The sequence below is a fragment of the Galendromus occidentalis genome, unplaced genomic scaffold (genome assembly GCF_000255335.2).
Source record: "Galendromus occidentalis unplaced genomic scaffold, Mocc_1.1 scf7180000076499, whole genome shotgun sequence".
In the NCBI taxonomy this organism is placed as follows: Eukaryota; Metazoa; Arthropoda; class Arachnida; order Mesostigmata; family Phytoseiidae; genus Galendromus; species Galendromus occidentalis.
Genome location: NW_003804488.1, coordinates 5,191 through 27,412, shown reverse-complemented (window position 1 = coordinate 27,412; position 22,222 = coordinate 5,191). Strand labels below are relative to the sequence as shown.

Genomic DNA, 22,222 nt, shown 5'->3' with positions numbered 1-22,222 from the left:
ACTTGAGGAGAGATAAGTTCTGTAAAATATGTCCGCTTGCCGGCTCTCGCTAAGCGCGACGTAATCATCATGGAGGCGTTTCAGAATTCTGCAATACAACTAACCTCTTCGGAGCTTTTCGGAGAAAACTCCCAAAAGTCTGTCGGGCGGGCAACTTGCTAAGTAGGCGGAAGACTTCCTGGAACTTTTGTTCCTCGTGGCCTCCGCTCCTTTTTCGCTTAAAGCGGGAATAGACGCTCCAACAAGTCGACGGTGCTCCCGGCTCTGAGCACACGCCGCGTTGTCTCAATCTCTTTCTCCGGTTTATATTGATACAAGCGCTCACTTCTGGTTCCAACAGGGATTCCAGCAGAGGCATGTGAAGTGTGGCAGCAAGAAAGAGCGAATTGAGAGAGATTCGGAGAAATCTATCCAGAGGTTCCCTTCACGCCTCGAGGGCACGCATCCGACGGCCTGCCCGATGGACCGATGTCAGGTCGTTCTCTTTGGCCTCCGCCTGTCAGCAAGCAGCTTCTCGATCAGACTCCTCGGTAGTTCAGGGTCAAGGGGTGAGAGCTCTGATCTCGGGACGAGGCAACTAGTTGGCCAATCTTCACTCGCAGTAAAGGAACTGTCAGATTCAAGGGGTTGTCGTTTACAGAACTTCTGTCCCTCCGATGGCGGTTCCACCATCTGACTTCCTAGCTAACGCTTCATTTAGCAAGAACTCGGTGCGGTCATTAAATTAGCACAAATAGGCGGTGAGTTCCTCTCCATCCCCTCGTTGGTCACCGCTCTTGTCTAGAGAGGGTCTCTGACAGGGTGTTTCGGATCTCATTGTTTCGTCTCCTGAATACTCCGCGTTGGCGAGAGCTCCTAGCAGTGGAATTTCCCTGGCGTGAGCTACTGTACTCTCTCGTAGTTTGACAAGAGAAATTTGTGCGCAAAGTAGAGCTGCAGAGTGCGCGCGATACGCGCGTGAGAGAGTCCCGCCTGCGAAGAGGCATCATCCTCAAGCCGCAGTAAGATGCAATAGCACACGGCGCGGTGAAACGGCTTTGCACTGTGAACAGGGGGTCAGGCCGAGCTTCGCTTCCTCAGGAGTAACAGGAGAAGGGTCGAATTTGTTATGCAGATTGCATTAATAAAGTATTCTGAGCTGATTGCAAGGGACTGGCTCTCTTAGCTGAGCAGGACGAATCCTTGTTGGCAAGCAAGGAGTTGCTGTCAGCTCCGTCCGCTTTCTCTCACGGTGTGATTCGCTCTTCGGGCACCTCGCTCGCTCATCCCCTCCGAAGGATCTGTTACAGCAACCGAAAGTCTGAGCATCAAGCATTCGTAATGGGAAGGTGGCAATGGAAGACCCTTCACACCACCGAGGCGCTGACACCCACAATCAGTCGGTATTAAAAGATCAGCTCCCTGCATTCATCGGATGAGGACCGTGCGTGTTCTGATCAGGAAGCAGATCCCGAATTCTGAGCGAGAGACCCGTTGGATACTAGAGTAATTATGCTTCCGAGTGAATCTGGAAAGGGGAATGTAGCAAACCTGAAGCCTGTTTATGTGATACCCGAGGCGCCTTCGGTCTATGTATAAATATACACTTGCCTGCCGTCATCGGCTCGTTACCACATAGGGACGGTCTGCCGGATGTCGGCTAGCGTGGTGCTGTCATTGTACACAAAGTATATGCGCTAAAACCGAATGAACTAGTTTTCATTCTTGCCTGCATATATACATGTAAACATTATTATACATGAGTACACTTATTTCAGTGAGATGGAAACATGAACAACCTAGCCCGAAGACTATGGCTCTGAACGACATGACACCGGGAGTTGAATCAGAATGGCCCAGGACTGGGTGTATATGCTCCACAATTTCAGAGGCTCACTCTGCAGCGGAGCTAAAATCGAGAGTCGGGAAATCGCGAAAAACGGACACCAGATTCGCAATCCGCGCGCCCGACTTACGCCGACCTACCTAGGCGTTAGCTTCTCCTTCGTATTCCGGGCTGTGATGATAGCCAATATGCGGGAATTCTAAACTCATCGTCTTTCCCTGTCGACGGGCGAATCGCGAAGCTTGGATTCCTTCGTGTCGATCTCCGATGGAGGAGCTTCGGGGGTGGGCTCAAGTTTCCAGTCAAGATTCCGGTGCTTCCTAACATCCCATCGAATCCGCACTCACGAGGATGCAAGCTCGAATTCGATGCTTGAGATCGAGCTCGACGCTGATTGACTGGCAATGACGGCTTCCCTGAGCAAACATTTCATTGAAACCTCAACAACCACTCACACTGGCGGAATGGAACAGTATCCCGCGGAGTGAGCGGAAATTCTCCGCTCTCCCTCCGACCTTGTTCATTCGGATCTTCTTTCCGGCCGAACATGAGGTTTTCTGCGTTCGTTCTCGATCCGGTATCCGATTCCACTCTCTCCTGATGTTGAGAAAAAGTCTCGCATCATTCCTTATTTCTAGACGCATCATAGAGATTATTCTCAGATAGGGTACCAATATCAAATATCATGTCTGAGAATGCGGGGAATTTCCACCGGGGAATCTCGGTATAACTTGTTTGTGGGCCCGCTGTGAACGAATCGAGCCATCCGTGGACATCGAAAATCAGAAGTTTGCCTCTCTTCTGTAACACATAACGTTGATGGAGCTCGAGAATAAATTATGACGTTTCGAGTTCACGTTTCGCCCGACAATGTTATAACGAGGCGATTCGTTGCGTCGACGTCGTCCCTATTTGCGGAGGCTTCTCCCTGGACGTGCGCATTGATGTAGGGGGAGCATCCCACCTCAACGTCTCAGCATACCATACCACAGACTAGGTTGTCTACAACGGGAACCTGTTCGCCTAATTCGTATGATAATGATGATAGAGGATGCACCTTTGAAAAAAGGCATCTCAACGAGTCAGCTGTCGTGCGCATATTACTTATCCCGCTCGAGGGTGCCTGAGTCAGACGGTCGAGGGAACGATCGATGCTTGTCAGCGCAAGGCGTTATCGATGAGAGTGTGTATGACGTAGGAAGTTGAAGTAGACGGTCATGATTCGAGTGTGAACGAGCGTAGTGACTAGTCATCGAGAAGGTGCATCGAGACTGAATGACAGACTATACCTTGATAAACCCGATCAACTACTAGGTCGTGTCGTCTGTGTACCCCCAAGACGAATATCATCACACAGATATTTTAGCATCAAAATATGGTGCAGATGGAATGCAGGAGGTGGGAATTTTTTCTCGCGATCGAACAAGCCATCGGGGTCATGTGGCCGATGGGATCGTGTTTCGAGCTGTTTTACGTATGCATTTGAGTTACCGCATTCATATACATTCGAGCCACTACAGTCCTTACGTAGTAACTCAAAACATGCTGCCTCGATTGTCCGCATGTCCATGTCAGAATGTCGAAGTGGCCTGCTCAATATACCTGCGCGTCATTCCAACACCCGTGATGAGAATCCTGACTCGATTGGACCTCGAATACAAGACTCGTGAGAAGCGAGGTTTTCTTTTCTTGCGAGATAGTTATAGCCGACTCGATCCTGTTGAGATTTGTCACCTGGACGTCGACGTGCCAGCCCGTCGGATGTCGGCAGAGTTTGGAAGTCAAAATTTCGAATGCTGCGCAGAATTCGATATGCTAGAGATGCCCTCCGACTAGAACTCCCGGAGACCGATGGAGAATTCCTTGTGGAAGCCGCCCTTGATCGTCAAGGAGAGTTACAAGGTCACGGTGCTGAAGTTTTGGGATACATCGCTCAAATCGCGGGCGGTGAACCCTTCGCTCGGGACTACGCTGGTCGCTCACGCGCAACGATCACCCACGCCAGTGTCCCTCCTATCGAACGGAGAAATGAGAATAGGGTAAATGTACCCCTTTTGGAAGCTCTATGGGGGATTCCCGTTGAGCCCTGGCTAACTAGGGGAAGGGGGGAGGGCAGTTTTGGAACACCCCATAGAAGCCTAGAGGACAACACCGTGAGCACTCATGGAAAACTGTGTCGAATCTCTAGTTCCGAAACTGGTATGTGTTCCATAAGCGGTCCTTATCCCGATGTGACGCAATCGGGCCGTCGACACAGAGCCGGAATCGTTGACTCGCTCCGTTCCCCGGAATCCATTTTAATGCATTCGTGGAATTTTGTGATATCTGTATCTCGGCATATTTCTCATCTTCAGACTCGCCTCATTGACGAGTCAAGATTATGTTCGAGAATTCAAGATTGTGTTCGAGTCTCCCCGATTGAGGTGCGATATCGGCGATTCGCCCGCGGAGATAGGACGGTCTGTGGATAATGTCGGAACGATTTTTCCAAAGAATTTGAGCACTCCTCGGTCCAAAGGGTTCCTGATTAGCGATTCGAAAGCCTCCTATGCTGATCTGCGAGTATTGAGAAACTATGTCTACAACACCTCATGCTCGCAGAAATCTCCCCGGAGGAGTACGTCACATGTTACTGCGGAATAGATAATTATATCTGGAGCAAACTCCGCTCCGAAAACGTTAGAGGAATTATAGTGGAATGTCCTCGAGCTCCATCATATCATCACATGCGCGATGTCTCATCACATGCACGAAAAGTTGATGTGCTGTAACGGTGCTTCTCTTTTGTTTAGAGTTTTACCTAACAAAGTGAGTCATACGTGTTGTTCTTCCGGGTGCGGTTCCCGAAATCGCTTACGGCATCGAGCGAGCACGGGTACTTCTGCTGCTGGCCTCGAGGGACTTCGAAATTCGGGCAAGAAATACTCGGTGCCGATGGAACATGGTCGTTTCGTCACACCCCGGTTTTTAAACGTATCCGAGGCGTATTTTATGTTTGTGGATCGAGCGGTCTTCACCTACACGACGATGGCTCCGGTCACTTGTCTTGCTCCGATCATGAAGTGTGTGAGAGGGGAGAGTAACTCCGAGAAACCTGGTACCACGATGAAAGCGACGGAGGTTGTCGCCAAACCAGGGGATGCTGCCGATATTTACACTCCGCGGCTCCGGTCGTACGGAATTGGTCAAATGGATCCCGTCTACTGGTGGGGGTAGAGCGGTAGCAGTCGAGCCTTTTCGGTCAAAAGTATTCAATAACGGGTCCACGGGGTAGTCTCCCATTACTCCTTCATACAAGTTGAGGCACCATGGGGATCGTCGGCGTCGTCGAAAAGTTCTCCCGCAGTCGAGGGATATAGAGGGAGACGACCTCAACGTTTGCGGGCAATGTCTTCAGCCTGACTTCAGCTTGTGGAGTCGAACTACATCCTTTCGTACCGTGCCAAGACTGTCACCAAGAAAGAGTTCTCCTAACAGAACCTCTGGAGAACGGAGTGAAGTTCCGTCGATTTTGCCAGAGATCGAAGGTCGAGGTCGAAACGAGGGTCTGAACATTTTGACGGACGGAGGACAGAAAATCCGTAAGAGCTAGGTGGTTCCTCAGACGATTTGGTCCTGAGACCAAGCAGTGAATGATTTCACCTCAATGACTCCTGCGAAAATCTAGCAAAGTTTTGACAGAGATCGAGCCCGCAGGAGCTTCGACTTCCGGTTGATATCAACAAATGTCGACCAATGTGGACGACGTCCCTCTTATCGGACCTCGAGGCGGACCAGGAATCCCAAGTTCCCCCTCAGCACGAAGTTCTCGAGATCCTTATGCTCATAGATCATAATGAAAATAAACATGCAGCATTCTAAGCTGACGATGAAGCCCGGCACTTGAGCGAAATCCACGAGAACCATGAATCAGATCTACACATCCAACGTGGCTTCCTTCGCTGAAGATTCCCATGACGTGAAACGTCCCGGAGACGAATTCATCGCTGAGTGACTGGGGCAGCGATCTTCGAAATGCTGGTGAATGCCTTCTGCCATGTCCTCATAGGTTTTCATTCGGAAGACACCTAAACACTTTCCCTTTCAGCTATGCGTGTCTTCGTGAGCGATAAGAAGAGTGTCATCGCTCTACGAGCGGAGTACCGAGTGGAGATGGCAAGCACGAGCGAGATCGCATCCAAATGTGTGAAGGGCGGGGCGATATTCATCTTGGAGCGCAGACCTCGCGAGATCGTCTCATTCCGAGCTAGAAAGAGGAATACGCTGACCTCGGTCTGAAACTCAGAGAAATCATCAATTTATCAGAGAATACAACGAAATGCAGAGAATCTAGGAATCGTTGAGAAAGGGGCGCGGAAGTCTTCCATCAACAAATCCCCGATGCAAAAAGAAGGAGTCATATTGAGAGGCACAAGAGCGGGTCAAAACACGAGAATGAAATACAGAAGGGAGCGAGCTCTCGCGGATTAGTTGATTCGATAACCTCAAGACATTCCGGAAGCGTGGGCTTCCGAGGTAGGGCTGGGCGAGGATCGGAGGCTCGAGGCGGTTCCTGGCACTGTGGGCCTGCGAGCATCTTATCAGTGTGACACGTCGGAAGACGATTCCAAAAGGATTGAAGGACATCGAAGCTAATTCCAGTCGAACCTCCCTCGAGCGGTGAGGCACGACCGACTCGGACTAATCGGAAAGCTCTCGAGCATCCGGAGCAATCTCCAGGATCCAGCTGCCGGCCCGATGGCTGCCCCTGCTGTTCCCACTGCAATGTGCTCTCGGGGAGTGTCAGGGACGGCGAGATCCAGAGTACTTCCAATGCCTTCGATCTCATCGGCTCTATCCGCAAGCTGCTGCTCAGGAACAGATACATAGTTTCGACGAGACATTGAAAAAAGTCATTCGAATGCCAGGGCTCTCGTAAGAAATGCAGAATTCTTGGAGCGGCTCCCCACGGCGCATAAGACAAAAAAAATGGTGATGGACCTCAATTGGTTCCTCGATTCAAAGCGCTCCGTCTCGAGCGTTTATTTTTTTCCAGTCTGGATTTGATGAGAATCCTGACTGCGGGGTCGGATTCCGTCGAGACCAGAGAGGGACTCGTGGCGGAGAAGTTCCCGATGGAAAATCGAGAGGGAAGCTCGCGATGCGATGGCCGACATTCCTCTTGAGCGGAGGAGCCCGAGAACCGAAGGGAACCCACTCCGAGTCTGATGAGCTCATTAGGATAAAAAAAATTATGCAACCGTGATCGCGGCCCGGCAGCGATACTTCTCCGAAGGGAATACACAGCCAGTGGCGTACACAGGACTTTTCTTGAAGAGGGGGGCTATATAGGGTCTCCGAATGGGGCCGAAATCCAGTTTGGCGATTCGCTCCTGTACTACAGCATTACGAAGGGACCATCAGGCAGCGGGCTATATCCCCTTTAGCCCTCCTCCCCCAGCGTACGCCCCTGCACATAGCTGGATGTGGATTATAACATGGAACATCTCATCACTCTCAATTCCAGCGGGGAGAAACTTCAGCAACCCATTCGAGCGAATTTCCGTGTTTACTCGTCTCTCCGCATGAAAACCAGGATGAATGTGTCACGGCATGGTCGTTCTATGGGCTACTTGGTGAGTTTGAGCCAGGCTGTTCGCAGAGGAAAGCTACACGTGAACTCGGCGCGTGATAAGTTCTCATTCTTCTCGCCCCGAGGGACGGCGAGTCTGACTGAGAGCTCGTCGACGCGTAGCCATTTACGAGAACTACACATATGTGAGCCTGTCGGAGGGAGCAAGCGACCCATGTAGCGTAACAAAGTAGCAACGCTCACACCGGTCATGAGTCATGTCGCGCTCGACGTGATTGAAGATCTTGCCCGGAATCTAATGCTCGGATTTCGGAAGGGCAGCTCCCGCTCCACCTTATTCTCCCAATTACCTATGTATGGGGTTTCTCAACAGTCGATCTAAAAAAACGTTCGCCTTCCGTCTCAGAATTAGGGACAAAGGAACAAGTCTTGGCTTGTTGTAGCCCATTCGGACTCGCGTTGCGACAGCGTATCGCAGGCTCGGATGTCTGGCCATCTACGAACTTCCCACTTCCCAAAGCTGCGACCGAGAGTAGTCAGTCAATGTAGCTTGCCGTTTGCGATCACGGACGCGCGCTGCGCCGTCGGGTCACTTACGGCTCACTACGCCAGATCGTGATGGGCTTAAAGCGGGGAACTTCTACTTCCCCCTACCGTAGCCGGCGAGCAGGTAGCAAGCCCCGATACGCTAGCACGCAGGTAGAGAGAATCGCGAAACAGCTCGGTCGTGTCGAGGAGGAATTTCCTCAAATTCTCTAGGCTCGCTCAGAACGGGGGAAACTTCTCGAGGAAACAAAGGAATCACGCGGGGGCTCTATCGAATGTTCGGCATCCGATGATGCGAGCGGAGTGCAATCGCCACGGACCAACGCACAGCATTCATCCTCATCGTCTGGGCAGGGACCGATTCCCTTATCAGTCGGGACATCCTGTGACCAAGCGCCATCCGGCGAAGTATGCGGCTCACAGACCCCGCTTTATACTTCTCCGCTCATGATCATCCATCCATTGATCCCCCGATCGATCGATCTCATTGACAACAATCCAATCATAGGAGTTTTCCTCGCGTGCATTTTCCGGCGGTGGCGGCGGAAACGGTAAGACCTGATCGAAGCTTGCCGATACAGCACTGGAATTAGTTCCACGTCAGGCTGTTACCAAATTACGATCAGATGTTCGCCCCGAACATTTGCTTCGAGTGGGGACCAACCATGACGGGCTGTCACTCGATCCACCGTCCGATCAGGTTACCGCAGTACACTGCAACCAGCGGAAGTAGGTACTCCTGCCAAGCGGACTCGCGAGAATCAAGGATTTCTCATTCCGCCGATCAGATGCGGAGCACGTTCCGGAATTCGTAGTTCCTTCTACTGGTATGAATTCCGGCTGAAGGTTGTTTGTTGCTTTCCGTTCCGTTCTGAGGGAAAATTCAGGAGGACAAGAGAGAAGAGAGCAAGATGATTCTACTCGATCCCAGGCTTCCTTTCGGAAGGAAGAGTTCTTCGATCTGTTTCCTCAGAGAGTCTTCCCTGCTCTCTCGGGGGAACGGAACGAAGAACAGATCTACAGATTATGCAACTGTAGAAACCCAGTCTCGTTCGTCCGTTTGAGAATGCTCCCCCGTCAAGCGAGAGAGAGGGGAGGCGCCATGTCATGGCAGACATGGATCTCGTTCGAATCCGGCGGGCAAGGTTCGCCGGCTCTGCTTTGAGCTCGGGATGCTGCTGTCGGGCTTGGGGAGCTGGTTTGGCACTTGAGGTAAGAAAACCTCGGAGCGCGAACTGATCGACCGCCACCTCTGCTCCTCTTGCCTCCTCAGTCCGACCGACACATCCGGATGATCTCGCTATCGAACGAGCGACGACCTCCAGAGACAAAGCCCACATCGAGACACAGCACAGGTAGCCGGAATGGAGAAATGCATCGTGTTCGTAAAGGATCGGCGCCAGAGGTATCGCTTTTCGGGAACTCTGCTCCTTGCTGGAACTGTCTGGAGTTCAATAACCTCGGAATAGGAGACTTGATTCGGTGGGATACGAAACGAGTTCGATGATCGGGAAATCGAGTCAACCGATACAGCGGGTAATCTGATATCCCTCCGATTCTGAAGTGCGGGAAGAAGAAAATTTTTCGACGGCTCATAATGGGAATACCTGATGTAGAACTTTGAACGGGTTGAACTCGGTTCTTGCGCCAATTTTCGATTTCACCTGACAACTCCTAATCGAGAACTGCGCCCAACGTAATTCGAAGGAGGCTTCAGCTCGAGAAGCTAGCGGGAATTGGAAGCTCCTTCAGCATATACTCGATGGATTCTCGATTCCTTCAGCGACCAGAATCTGAGGGAAGCTCCATCTTCGCGAAAATCTCCCGACGGGGTATTGGACGATTGACGGCGATAGAACCGGAAGAGCCGGAGCTCTAGACTCCGAGGTCAAGCTCGGTGCTGCAAATTACGCCATCCCTTGCGGAGCGCCCGTCAAACTGAATGATCAGCGCCGTCCCTCGTCTCACTCCCTCGACCTGCTTCGAGCTAGAAGCTCCTGGAGAGCCTACGCGCACTCGGCGGAGAGAAGACGCGTTCAAAACAAGCGACTGCGCAATGCTCGCTCAGGTTACCCAATTTATCCAAAAGTCCGTACTAGCATGAAAATGTTCGGTGAGCTCAGCGAAACGCTAGCAAGAGCATCTCCCGACCTTCACCTGTCGAAATTCCTCTTCCTGAGCACGGCACGTGCGAGTTTGATCCGTATGGAGCAACCCTGTCATGAATCAAGCAATGTCTACCGAAGCATTCCATGTCGGACCGAGTCTGCATACCAGTCACAGGCCCGAAGTCGTTCCCGTACCTGCTCCGTCTTCGAAAAAGTTCACTTCCGGCGCAGCGAGGATTCGGAATGCCACCCCATGTCCTCCTTAAATCCGGTCACTGGCTTGATTTCGATATTTCGCAAGTTGGGATGACTTCGAAGCGTGATGGAAAATGACTAATCGGGGCAGCAAGTTTCTCCTCCGACCGATTCGTTTTACGGGAATCGGATGGAAAGGAGGGAAGACCTCGACCTCGCAGAACAACGAGCCACGTATTTTCTCACGGCCGTCGAGAACAAAATAAGCGGCCAAATGAGTCAGTCAGCAGTCAGGCTCTCTAAAGGCGGAGAGGAAGATGTTGCACCGACGCGATTTGCGCCGAGTCGGTTCCCCCAAGCAAAAGCCAGCCGACGCGAAGCAGCAATTTTAGCTCAAACTGAGCTCACAGCTGCGCCTAATTCAAGTTTCTCGCCAGACGGAGAACGAGCGAGACTTTGTGATAAAGAGATTCTCAAGTGTTCGCTGGCGGAACTCATTCGGTCAGCTGGCTGGTGGGCGACCCAGCTTGGGTCAAACAACGCCGCGACAAGTGGTCGAAGAGCGGACGAGCCTGAGAATCCCATCACCTACCAAGCCAAATTGAGTTCTCCGGCTTTCAGCGGCGTGGGTCTCGGCTCCGGAATTCGCAAACAGTTCAGACTCAGCAGACTTGAGGGCGACAGGACTCGCCGAGGCAAATTGTACCTTTTCACTTTGGATATTCCCAGTACCTAAACGTCAGCGTCGCGTCGCTGCGACCGAATCCGCTGAGTGTCGCCGAATGTTACCCGATTTCCCCCGGGTCGGCGGAATGGGGTCACAACAAGGTTCTTCCTGTTCAAAGCGTGGACAAACACCGAATCGACTCTGATTCAATGAATCGCAGTCGCAGTGGTAGGAATCTGATGAGAGCCGCCTGGTTGGGAGACTGCCGGGCTCGGGGCAATGCCTCAGTCCGGGATTCAATGAGCACCAAATCGTTGATGAAAGCTGGATTATGATTTCAAATTAATTGCCCGGACCGAACATCGATCGGACAGAATCCAACGATTACTTCAAAATCCCAGCGGAGGGGGTAAACAAAGCCGCATATTCAACGGTCGCGGATCAAAGAGAAACAATTCTTATTGCTATAAAACCATCGATTCGAGCTCCTTCGTAGATCGGGTTGAGGAGAGGGCTGCTTCTGGAGAACAGGGTAATTGACATTGGATTACCTGTAAGCAATCTTCCGATCCGTGAAGACCTTCATTCGATTGAGCTCAAACGACTACGCGTAGAGCCTGGTTGACTGCAAACAATGCTAATCCGGCAATTGTGAACCCGAGAAACTTGTATTGCGTAACTGTTGACTTGATTTCGTAAAGAATGCGTTGCGTTCTTCGTAAGCTCTGCTTATAGTCACCGTGACTCTTAGTGACAATTTGTTTCAGGCCGAAAATTTCTTCGTCCGAATCCAAGCTCTCCAGGAGGAAGTCCGAAGACTTTGCGAGCTTCGCTCGTAACTCAGTGAGCGCGGATTCTCGTAGCATGATTTGCTGGCCGATGTTCTTCTGTCGATCACGTTCTTTCAGGTATTCAACGAGCAGTTCGGCTTGGTGGTGAAACACTAGGTATACATTCCGATGGACTCCAAGGAGGAGTTTTCTGAAATCGTCGCATTCCGGAAGTGGTCTATCCTTCGCACAGAAATAAGGAGGGAACTTAGCGCCTTTGAAGAAGCAATTCATGAAATTGAACGCTAATCGTTCCTTCGAGCGATCCTCGGGATCTAGTTCCTCGATCGCTTCCACCCAACAGGGTCCTCGAGTGGCCAGCTCTGACTTCATGTCTTCGAACAGATCGTCCGCTCCGGATTCATCGTTGCCATCGGTCGCGAAGGCGACGCGAGCGATGAGCAGAACATATAGCGTTGGGCACGAGCACATCACATCGTTTTCCAACGGATTTCATTCCAACCGAACCAAGATGCCTTTTTCGCTCTTGTCGATACTCCGTCAGAGCCTAACCGTATCGGGAAGACAAAGATACATGTGTTAGCCGGGCGAGGCTGTTTTTCTTGTACCACGTCTCTAGAAGAACGTGTCGTCTCAGACACCTGCCCACCGAAACACACGTCCGCGACTTGAACGTCCCGGCAACCGACTTCCTTCGGCTGAACATTCCCGTCGTCTTTACTTCAAGAGAGTGTTCCCATGAACCACGTTGAGCGCGACACTCATCCTTATCACCATGGAATAAACTCCTTAATAAAGCTTATCATCGCGTAACTTCCCGGAGCAGCTTGCGTGCAAAAAAACTCCTGGGCCGCTCAGGAGGAGGGGAGGACGCGAGGGATGAGGTTGTCGGGGAATGAGATTTCCCCGGGAGGTTGAAGTGACTCCAGTCGTTGGGAACAGGCGGTGGTACCAGCGTAACCTGAACGCGAACCGAACTCTATTGAGTTCCGCCCGCTTCCGGACTCTTGCGACGGAACTCATCGGTTGGGTCAGATCAAGCGAAGGGAAGATAGACTAATGACGTCCTCAGCCGGTTTCTCCGGGGAGCGATGCACCTGGGAAAGAGGTATTATTCGATTGAATTCGATACGAGGAATCTCTCGACAACGCTCCGCTGACGATAAATGACTTGGAGCACTCGTGATTCGGACAGGTGCCGGTGGCTATCATCCCTCCCAAACTCGGGAACTCCCCCATTATTTTTGACAAACTGTTGTCGACGTCTCTCCATTCAGCGAACCTTTGTAGTCTCCCTCGAGACGGAAAGAGCGGGGAGAGGGTGTCAGTCACAAACCCGGAGATGTTCTGCTCGAACTGGCATGCGGTTGCAAGCTACCAGCTGATCAGGGGAATGCTCTTCTCTCAGTCGCCGACGAGTGCAATCATGAGAGGAGGCTGTCATTGACGCGAACCTAATACTTCCACTCAGAATGTCTACCCAGAGTCTAGAGTCAGGTAGTTCGACAGACAGACAGCGAATTCGTCTATCACGAGAGCTTTCGGATCACAGCGGTCGACACGTAAAAAATCCAATCTCTCGAGATTTTTTGACATCGCATCCGTCAGAGCGGGAGTCGATAACCAGTGGGAGTCGCTCTACTCCGAGTTTCTCTTCTGAGCGACCGCGGCTGCGACTCGGATTGGAGGCCTCCGTTCCAGCGTGGGCCCCGGAATGGAAAATACGTGTCCTTATTCATATGTGTCCGGAGCATCGGTTTCATAATAAATAATAACACCAGATCATTAATGCAGAGCAAGATGACGAAAGATATGATGCTCAGAGGTCAGATGCCGTCTTCGACGTGGGAGTGCATGCGAATAGCCATGAAGGATATTACATACGACAGGTCGCTGCGGGCATCAGATATTCTCCTCGTGGCGAGCTTATCTCATTTTGGAGATTGCATCGATACCACTGCTCTCACACGCGCCCCTGAGGAGACGAACGGGAAAACAGGCTGAATATGTATCAGAGAGGACGGCGCTCGTCGAGAGCAACGAAAGAAAAACCAAACTCTGATTGAGATTACGTCGTTTGGAAGCGCATCAAAAGTTTCTTTTCTGCAGAGTGGCCGAGATTGTCGTCGCCGAAGGCCGTGTCTGCCCACCATAACGCGGAACACGATCTTTTCCCTTCCCTGTCCTCAATGGTCGGGATCAGTGGCGATCGACCCGGACTCTGCCCGGAGGTGCCAGGCCAGAGCGTCGACTCTCTCTCCGATATACGATGGCTGTGGGAAAAAATATTTCCCGTTCTGCATTGCAAATGTTCTTTCCGATCCCGAGCCGCTAGGGCAAGTTTTGACTCGTCGTTTTATCGGCAGCTGATGTCGATTACAGGCTCGGAGATAAGCTGGTATCCGGTCCGGGATCGAACTTTTCCAGTACTTCCGAGCACAATATCCCGCTCGTCTAAAGCTGGCTGACCTCATGCTGCCGGCAGAGAGAGCGCGAAGTCGCTGACCGTAACCCCCGTCCTCCCGGCGTACGATAAAACGGGTAGAGAAATAGCAGCGTCACAGCTCCATCCAGCGATTTGTAGCGAACGATAAAATCCGCGTCGTCGAATTCAAGAGGCTCTATGTTTGTGTAGATACACACGTTCTCGAAGAATCTGTATGCTCCTCGCGTATAAAAAACTTGACGGCGGACACAGCCGCAGCGCAATTCCTGCAGCAGAACATGTGTGTGCTCCGTAGAGTCGTCCTTTCCCCGCGAGACTCCCGCCTCCCACGTTTCATTGAGCTGTACGACTCCGGTTGGCAACTCGTCTCTCTGCGTGTGCGAGCACTTGGCTCACTTGTCGTGTACTCGGAGGAGAAACATGAGTGGACAACCGTACATGTTTCTATGGCCGTTTCGAGGCTTTGGTACGAAAAACTGACTTTAACCTCTGTTTCGATGGAATGCCCGTGCCCCTTCACGGAACGAATACTCCAGGCGATTTCTCCTTGCCGTCGTAGTTGCCCCGTGATCCGCAAAATTTTCCCCTGCCATCGACGACGCCAATAACCCTTTGCAGAGAGAAGCAAAGCGCCTATCACGAGGAAGAAGGGCACGCTGGCAGGCTTGCGTCCCAAGCCGCGGAAAAAGGGGTCTCAAGTTCGTAACACGAGACGTGGCGCTCCGTCCATCTGTCTGCCTGTCCGTCTGCAAATGGCGGCTCCGCGTGAAGAAATGGGGAGACTTAGCGGACGAACTCGCCTCGCGGGCATCCTTTAACTGTTCCCATGAGCCTCGCGAGCGTGTTCGCAGTATATGGTCGTCATATTCCCCAGCGTCGTCCCCATTCTAAATTCTCTTCCGTTTCTTGAGTCAGAGCACGCGAGCCCTTCTCCGAGCAGAGAGCAGTCGGTGCCAGTCACGACGCACCCTCCGAGAAAATCGAACGACCCTCCACCCGCTATTTCAGCTCCCCGGAGGCGGAATTTCCGAGAAATCGTCGATTAGTGCAATGATACACCTCCTTTCGTGGAATCCTCCTGAATGGGAGAATGAATCGTCAAAATCGAAGTTCGTTCGTGAGCTCGCTTCGACGGACGGAAGAAGCGGAGGGGAATGAGTCCTTTGTTGTGGTTTTGCCACATACGCTTCCGCGAGGAAGCGGCAGCAGCTGGCTGAAGCGGCCGCCCGGTTCGCTGGTTGAGTGGATAGGTGGGTGGGCGGTTCGTCTGTCGGTCTGTCCGTGGGGGGCTGTCTGTCGGTCGAGTGGCTCAGGATACTCCGAAGGCTTCAATCGTTCCTCTTTTCACGGCGTGTCGCTACGGCTTGGGATGTCTCTTCTATCGGCAAGCAATTGAGTTAGTTAATGAAGCCATCAAAGAGTTTCCATGGGAACGACGTCCTCGGAACCGCACTCCGTAACGAGATCATTGTCGTCGTGGGTAGCTACCGCTACCGGATAGCTGGCGGAATAGCGACGAGGAAGAGACTGCAAGTAAGCAAGCTTTGCCAGTGTGTGAGATCCGATAGGGAACGGGGTCAGAGAGCTGGGGAGTGCCGCCTGAGCCGGTCAAGCGGTCAACAGAAGGCGGGTCCCCTTCACAGCAGTTGTAGGTGACTCCGAGCAAGAGGTTCAAGTCGGTCGAGTCTGCCGACGTCGATCGGTGACAACTAGCAGGTGGGAGCCAGCCGTCCGAGATCGGCTCCTGATTCTGGTCAAATCAGACAGTGATTGCATGATCAGTACAAGTGAACGTCAATACGGAGCTGTGTTGGGGAAAAATCATTGATTCGTGGGGAGTGGGTAGATTTTTTTTGGCTAGGATCCTTTGTTATTTGGAGACTCATCCGACGTCCTCCTGCCTAGATCGATGATGGAACAACGCAATCGCTTTCGCTGCGCACATCTATTGGCCTATTAAGCATCCATTGATCATCTCGATGGATATTGTGACAGAGACGTCCGAATTAGGTGGAGATAAATAGGCCGAGGCAGAAGAGGAAAAGGCTAAATTGAACTGTGAGAGAGACCTGCGAGCAGCGGGGTGGCCTAAAAAATACGGAGAATGATCAGCAAAGGGAATGGGTCGAGGGAGGCTGCTCGAGCGGAGCACAGGAGCAGTCGGAAAGTAGAATAGGACGGGAAGTGTGGAATATGGGGAGCGATTCGAAGGAGTCACACCGAGAGCCTCGGAGAGCTCCGGGGCTCGGCCACAGATTTCCGTCGTCGCTGTGGGATGAAAAGATAGAAGCCTGAATGAACGAAGTCAATGGTATATATTATACTAGATTGCCTCTATATAATATTATATTAGGTATATATTACGATATTCATACACACAGAGTGGTCCCAAAATCGGGTCCCAAGTTTTTGATTCTTCCTTTAAAACGGTGAGGCTCAGAGGAAAAAGTGCGATGGATTACCCATCGGAGAATCATACTGCCCACTACATCGGGGATGATACCTACGAGAAAAAGTTTTAAACTCGATTTTTCCCTATGGAAGAACAAGAAGCGCCCCTCTTTTCCTGATTCTCTCCCTCGAAAATGGCTGGGTTTAGAAGAAAAACGTGAAGGTGGACCTTATTTTCGATTTGACATCCGGGAATGGTGTCTTCACTTTTTTCTCCGAAACTCAGCGTTTCCGAGAGTACAGAGTATAGTAGTGAAGAATCGAGTGAGGGACCACCCGGTATATGTATCATGTGTTTTTGGACAATAATTCCGAGAGTTTGCGTAGAGAAGTTCTGATGTTCCGCGGGATTTCCGACTCGGAAAGTGTAAAATCGAGGATCCGGCTTATCCATCCCGCGCATCGGCTCGTAATACCTGTTCCAGCAATAAGACTGCATACAAAAACAGTAGACTCATATGTATGCGTCACCTGCTCTGTCGGTGCAGTCAGCGGCCGACGCTCCTTATTCTCCGGGGCATGATTGTGTATCTCTTATGGGTTGGTGGAAGTCTTTTGAGTCGACCGTGAAAGCGTTTGCTCATTTCCCGGGAGTGTCGTTGGCGGCAATTTTTGTCGACTTCGCCCGCATGCGACGCGGTCATAGACCCTTCTATTCGAATTCTGGAAGAGAACGACGATGCATTCGGCCAGCTATATCACGAGGAAATCGACCTGGAATTCGGGGGGAACATGCCGATTGACTCAGAGAGACCGTACTTGATCATCATCGATTGAGTATTCATAGAATTTCCCCCCCAGAACCCCACGATACATCCGGAGGGCAGCGGTGGAGGATGTCGACGACTGGGTCGTGCGGCATAGCGTACCTTGTAATTCTTTTAAGGACGCTTTCAGAGTTCGCCTCGAATACGATACATCGCGTTTCGGGGGCAAAAACTGATCCGAGAAATGGCGCAGCAAGGGTTTCAAGTAACTCGGGAGGAGTATTGCGGGCGAAAAAAGTCCGACATGCGCTAAGAGAAAAACGCAAGTTTCAGACTTTGAGGAACGAGACACTCGAATAAAAAGACGAGACCTCGGCCGCAAGACTGTGCGGCGCGTGCCGAAGGGGTTTTTAGGTCTATGCAGCTTCAACTTTCGACTCTTCGCTGCAATCAGGAGCTTTCGTGTTTTGTTCCTCGACGACCTTTACTCCCGCTCGCCTCCGGAACATTTTTTATGGGTATATGTAGTTTCCTCGCCGGTTGAGATGGCAGCTCTTAGGAGCGACGGATCTTGGGCGATTTTTCACCCATCGACCTCGCTGGAAGTTAGCTCCACCTCCCAAGCGTGAGCGGTACGCCATTTCGGAGATTGAGGCGGACTGTTGCAGTCTTGGCTCTTAGACAGCTCTTCCCGAAGAATCCAACACGGACGGCGAAGATGAAGCTCTGTGAATCATTGGGACAGAGCAAAGGAGCTGACTTGCATCATTTTAACGCCCGGGGCAGCCTCATAGCCTTCGTCCTCTGACTTCGGTAGGCCGTCTTCCCCGGCCGGAGCGATGGTTCCCTATTTATCCTGACCGGTGGTACCGTTCCTCTGCGATTTGTGGAAAGAACGGATTCCGTGATCCGATAACACGAGACAGACAACAACGGACCAAATGTAGTGCATTGTTCGCTGGGCTCCGTGCTCGCTAATCTCCCCTCCCTTTATTCTTTATTTTATCTCTCCGACAAGCTTCATCGAGGTTCATAGACATCCCAGCAGTCCATAAGACACATGGAGTGAGTAAAGAGGGGTGAGGCAATCTGTTTACCGTACTACTGCTTCGCCAATCCATTGAATAATTCATCGTCTGCAGGGAGCCTGACGACTTCCAGGTCGATAACCGGTAGGTTACCTCCACCAAGTGATCCAATAAGTTTTCATATCTGAAGAGACTTGATTTCTCCATCTATGTATGACGCAATCAGCATAATATCGTCTGAGCTCCAAGCGGAGCTCTCGGTGTGGAGTCATGGCTCGTTGGGGTCATGGAACGTGTTTGTTACGGCGAACGTAAGAAAACGCGCAACTTCGCAAACAGAGCGAATCAATTGAGTGAAAAGATGTCTTCCCGACTCGTTTGCGGCTCAAGATGAGCAACGCGCAAGTCTGGTTGCCGACTTTGCCTGGAATTTCGCTGCAACTCGAGAAGATGTCGTTTTTGTTTCTCCTCGTCATCCTGTATGCTAATTAAGCAAGGGGCGCGAGCGGAGCGCCAGGGGGCTCGAGGCTAGCTCGAAATTCTGGCGCATCCCAGAGCGACCATCCACTTCGTTTGAGTTCAGCTCGATCCGACAGACAGCGGGACAAAGCCTCAGGTTTGTTTAAACAAACATGTTCCGGATCCCGTCGAATCCCCACGGCTTCCGCAGCTATGAAAAAGTCCCCTCAAATTCTCCCTGGACGCGCGACTCGCCATGGCCGTGACACAGTTCCGACGGAAGAGACCAGCGAACGTCCACTCACATCGCGACTCAATCCTTACATCGGATTCTGGAGGCCGATAAGGACATGGATGCGGACTCGTGTCGAGTTCAAAGGCGGCTTGAGTGCTTTTTCGGACAAGACGGCGAGGCGAAGTCCGCCGCGAAAAGTGGAAGAAAATCCTCGGAGCTCCAGTCGTATTGCGAAGCCAAAGCTGTGTAGCGTGAACACGCGCCGGCGCATAGGTAACAGCAACAGTTAGGCTCCCTCGGGAAACAAACTGCCGTAGAATCCCCATTCGTCTGGCACAAAATCCCAAGTATGCTCATATTCACGAGAACAGATTCCGAGCGCTCAGGCAAACAACCATTTACACGACATTAGAAATGACAAAGAGCTCTGCGATGCGGTGAGCTGAGCTACTCCCGCATGACATTCGTTACAGGCAGAAGACCCTGATGATTTTCGCTCAGGGTATCGATCTCCACAATTTTTTATCGTCATGATCTCTCTGGAGTCACAGAGTTTGTCGAGAATCGAAAACCCAGGAACACCGCGTCGCATCTCTTTGAGAATTCATCTCTCGATCGCGTTTTTTCTCGGAGAGTTTCGCTCCGTATTATGGTCGGGATTGCCGCGATCCGCGATCAACCGGGTCCGATTAGGACTTCGGCCATCTCGGCATGTCGTGAATTCCGATAGGCCGCGTAAGTTCGCGCTGCCACCCTCGTCGTAAACCGCTTGACCCCAGGTGGGGGCTCGACAACCCGTGCGAAGGGAGGGGCTCGTTGAAAGAAAACTGCAGCGACGTCTTCGGCGGTAACCAGGCCGGCAAACCTGGACGATATAGGTGAGGTGAGGTGCTTGACCTTGATAATTCCTCGTCCAATGGAGTGGAAACCATCGAGACCCTGGTGCGTTTGTACGTCTTGAAGGTTCACATGAGACAAGAGTACTCCTCCCTAGTCGGCGGCCGGCGCTTCCTTCCTCCCCAATTCTGCCCTTTCTCTCTCAAGACGGGGACAGAGTCGACTTTCCCCTGAAACGCAACTGTCGCTGCCCTCGACGAAGAACCTCATCCTAATCGCTGAGAATCGTGCGAGAGAGATCGATTTATTGAAAGCTGACGAAGAAAAATAACAATAGCTTCCGTCTTCGAGACGCTCCCGAAGACGCGATCGGAACGGGAAATTCATGAAATTTCACGATCGCTACCCTTTTTCCTGTTCCGTTCGCGCCCTTCGCGTCAATGAAGACGAATGACTCTCCGAGGATGAACGACGAGGATCCGGAGAAGGGCTTCGGATACGGCAAGCCTTCCACTGTCGGCGATTCGTAGACAAGGCGAGACGGAACCGATTCGTAAGAGATTCGCTCGCGACCGAAGCTCTCTGGATCTCGTTCATCCGAAAAGGGCCGACTCTGAGATCGGACCGGCATCGATCTTCGACTCTCGATCGTGGCGAGTCTTACCCCTACTTCCCACCGCTCCTCCAATCTACGGGAAGGGAGGCCGCTGCTTCACGCGATCCATGAGCGTGCATATGTATGTTCCCCGTCAAGCGTATGTATACGACGGTCTGACGAATTACCGCTTCCGAGTTCCGCTTCCGAGAATCCCGGAGATCCTGTCGATGGTACTGCTGTTCGGAATGGCAGTGTTGAGCCGTAGCTGAAAATGTGCGATCGTAAGTGTACTCCAGTCGAGTTTGAAGGCCAAGCGAGGAGGCACGCGATTTGACGAACGATTACATCCATTTGTAGCGGCTTGCGGGGCACTGCGGGATTTCTTCGACTCCCTCGTAATTTGGAGTATAATCGAGTCGAGAGAGAAATTCGACTTATGCGAAGGGTTCCCGCGAGTAAACCTGAAGTGCTCCCTGGTTCTTGGCTCATGATGCTCCGGACTCCGAGTGGGCGTGAATTTCATGCAGCAAAATCCGTAGGCGAGCTGGAGACTTCACTCTTCGTTCGAACCTGATTCTCGTTAATCGTCGCTGACGTCACTTGTCAACGGTGATTACAGACTCGATGGTGTCTTAACTTCGGCACGTCCCTTGCGTCGCAGAAGAAATGTCCGACAGTTTCAATCGAGTTGACTTCGCATTCATTCGTGGAGCACAAATCTATGAGTCGAATTTCCGGTCACGTCTCCACCATAAGGTTTTCCGCTGCTTCGCTCAGCGGCTCGCCTCTCAAGTTTTTGTCTTTCTCCTCGAGCTCCTGTCCAATTCGGGCCTCCACTACAATGACCGAGAAAATATCAGAGCACAGCGTCCCCAGGGATCCGAATCTCCGGAATTACGGTGATAAATTCGGCATCTATGAAGTTTCCGAAGAGGCTTCATCTGTCTCTCGACCCGTGAGCCCGTCATTCGTCTAATTTCTCCATCTGTTTTCTCATTTGTCTCCTTGAGCGTAGGCTCGAATGGATCTTTTGGTTGAGTCCAGGTCACTGTATTGACAGTACTAGATCGTCTACATTCTTCCAGGTTCATCCTCTAGACTGCTGAGGGAATTGTCTCGGCTCGATCACATAGCCCAAGTCCCAGTCATCACCGATAATGATAACAATGATAAGTTATCGCTCTCGTCGACGAATCCCGAGAGCGAATGAAGCCGGATCGGTTCGGGATCAGGACTTGAGCACTGCTCTCAAGCAGTTGCGGATCTCTTGCCTCGGAAGCCCCGGCACGGCAGGCAGCCTCTAATCGCTCGCGCGGTGTCTGACGAAACAATTACTCCACGAAGGGAGAGCGACTTCTTGCCAAAACAAAAAAGTCAGTCCCCGGACGGATAGTCAGCCACGCCGACTCTCGACCGTAGAGTCGTTCTCGCGCGCAAACCCCTCCGGTGAGCGAGCTCGAAATGACTGCGGCTTTCATCATATTTCGCAACTTTTGATTCCTTCGCGCATCTGACCCCACGGCCCCCCTAACGACCTACGCTCCTCGACTCGAAGTGCTCTAGACATAGGTAGTGAGTAGCGACCCGTCATGTTTGGAATACGCTCCGAGCGGCACGAAATTCCCAGATGAGAGACTCGCGCTCATGTATGTGTATTCCAAAGTGGAAAACACACTAAAGGTATCCCCAGCTTTTATGCTAGAAGGCAAGGTACGCACCGCTGCCGGAGCATTCCGGAACTCAGAGGTGAGCAGGTC

General features: G+C 51.8%; 1 protein-coding gene across 1 annotated transcript; it reads right to left on the bottom strand.

The window, feature by feature from the left end:
• Window positions 1–11,509: 11,509 nt before the first annotated feature.
• Window positions 11,510–12,175, bottom strand: LOC114828597 (uncharacterized). Its single transcript, XM_029113255.1, has one exon. The coding sequence runs from the start codon at window positions 12,173–12,175 to the stop codon at window positions 11,510–11,512; it is 666 nt and encodes a 221-aa protein (XP_028969088.1).
• Window positions 12,176–22,222: the final 10,047 nt, after the last annotated feature.

Coding starts and splice junctions, on each gene's coding strand:
- LOC114828597 (XM_029113255.1), bottom strand. CDS start 12,175: ATGTGCTCGTGCCCAACGCTATATGTTCTGCTCATCGCTCGCGTCGCC.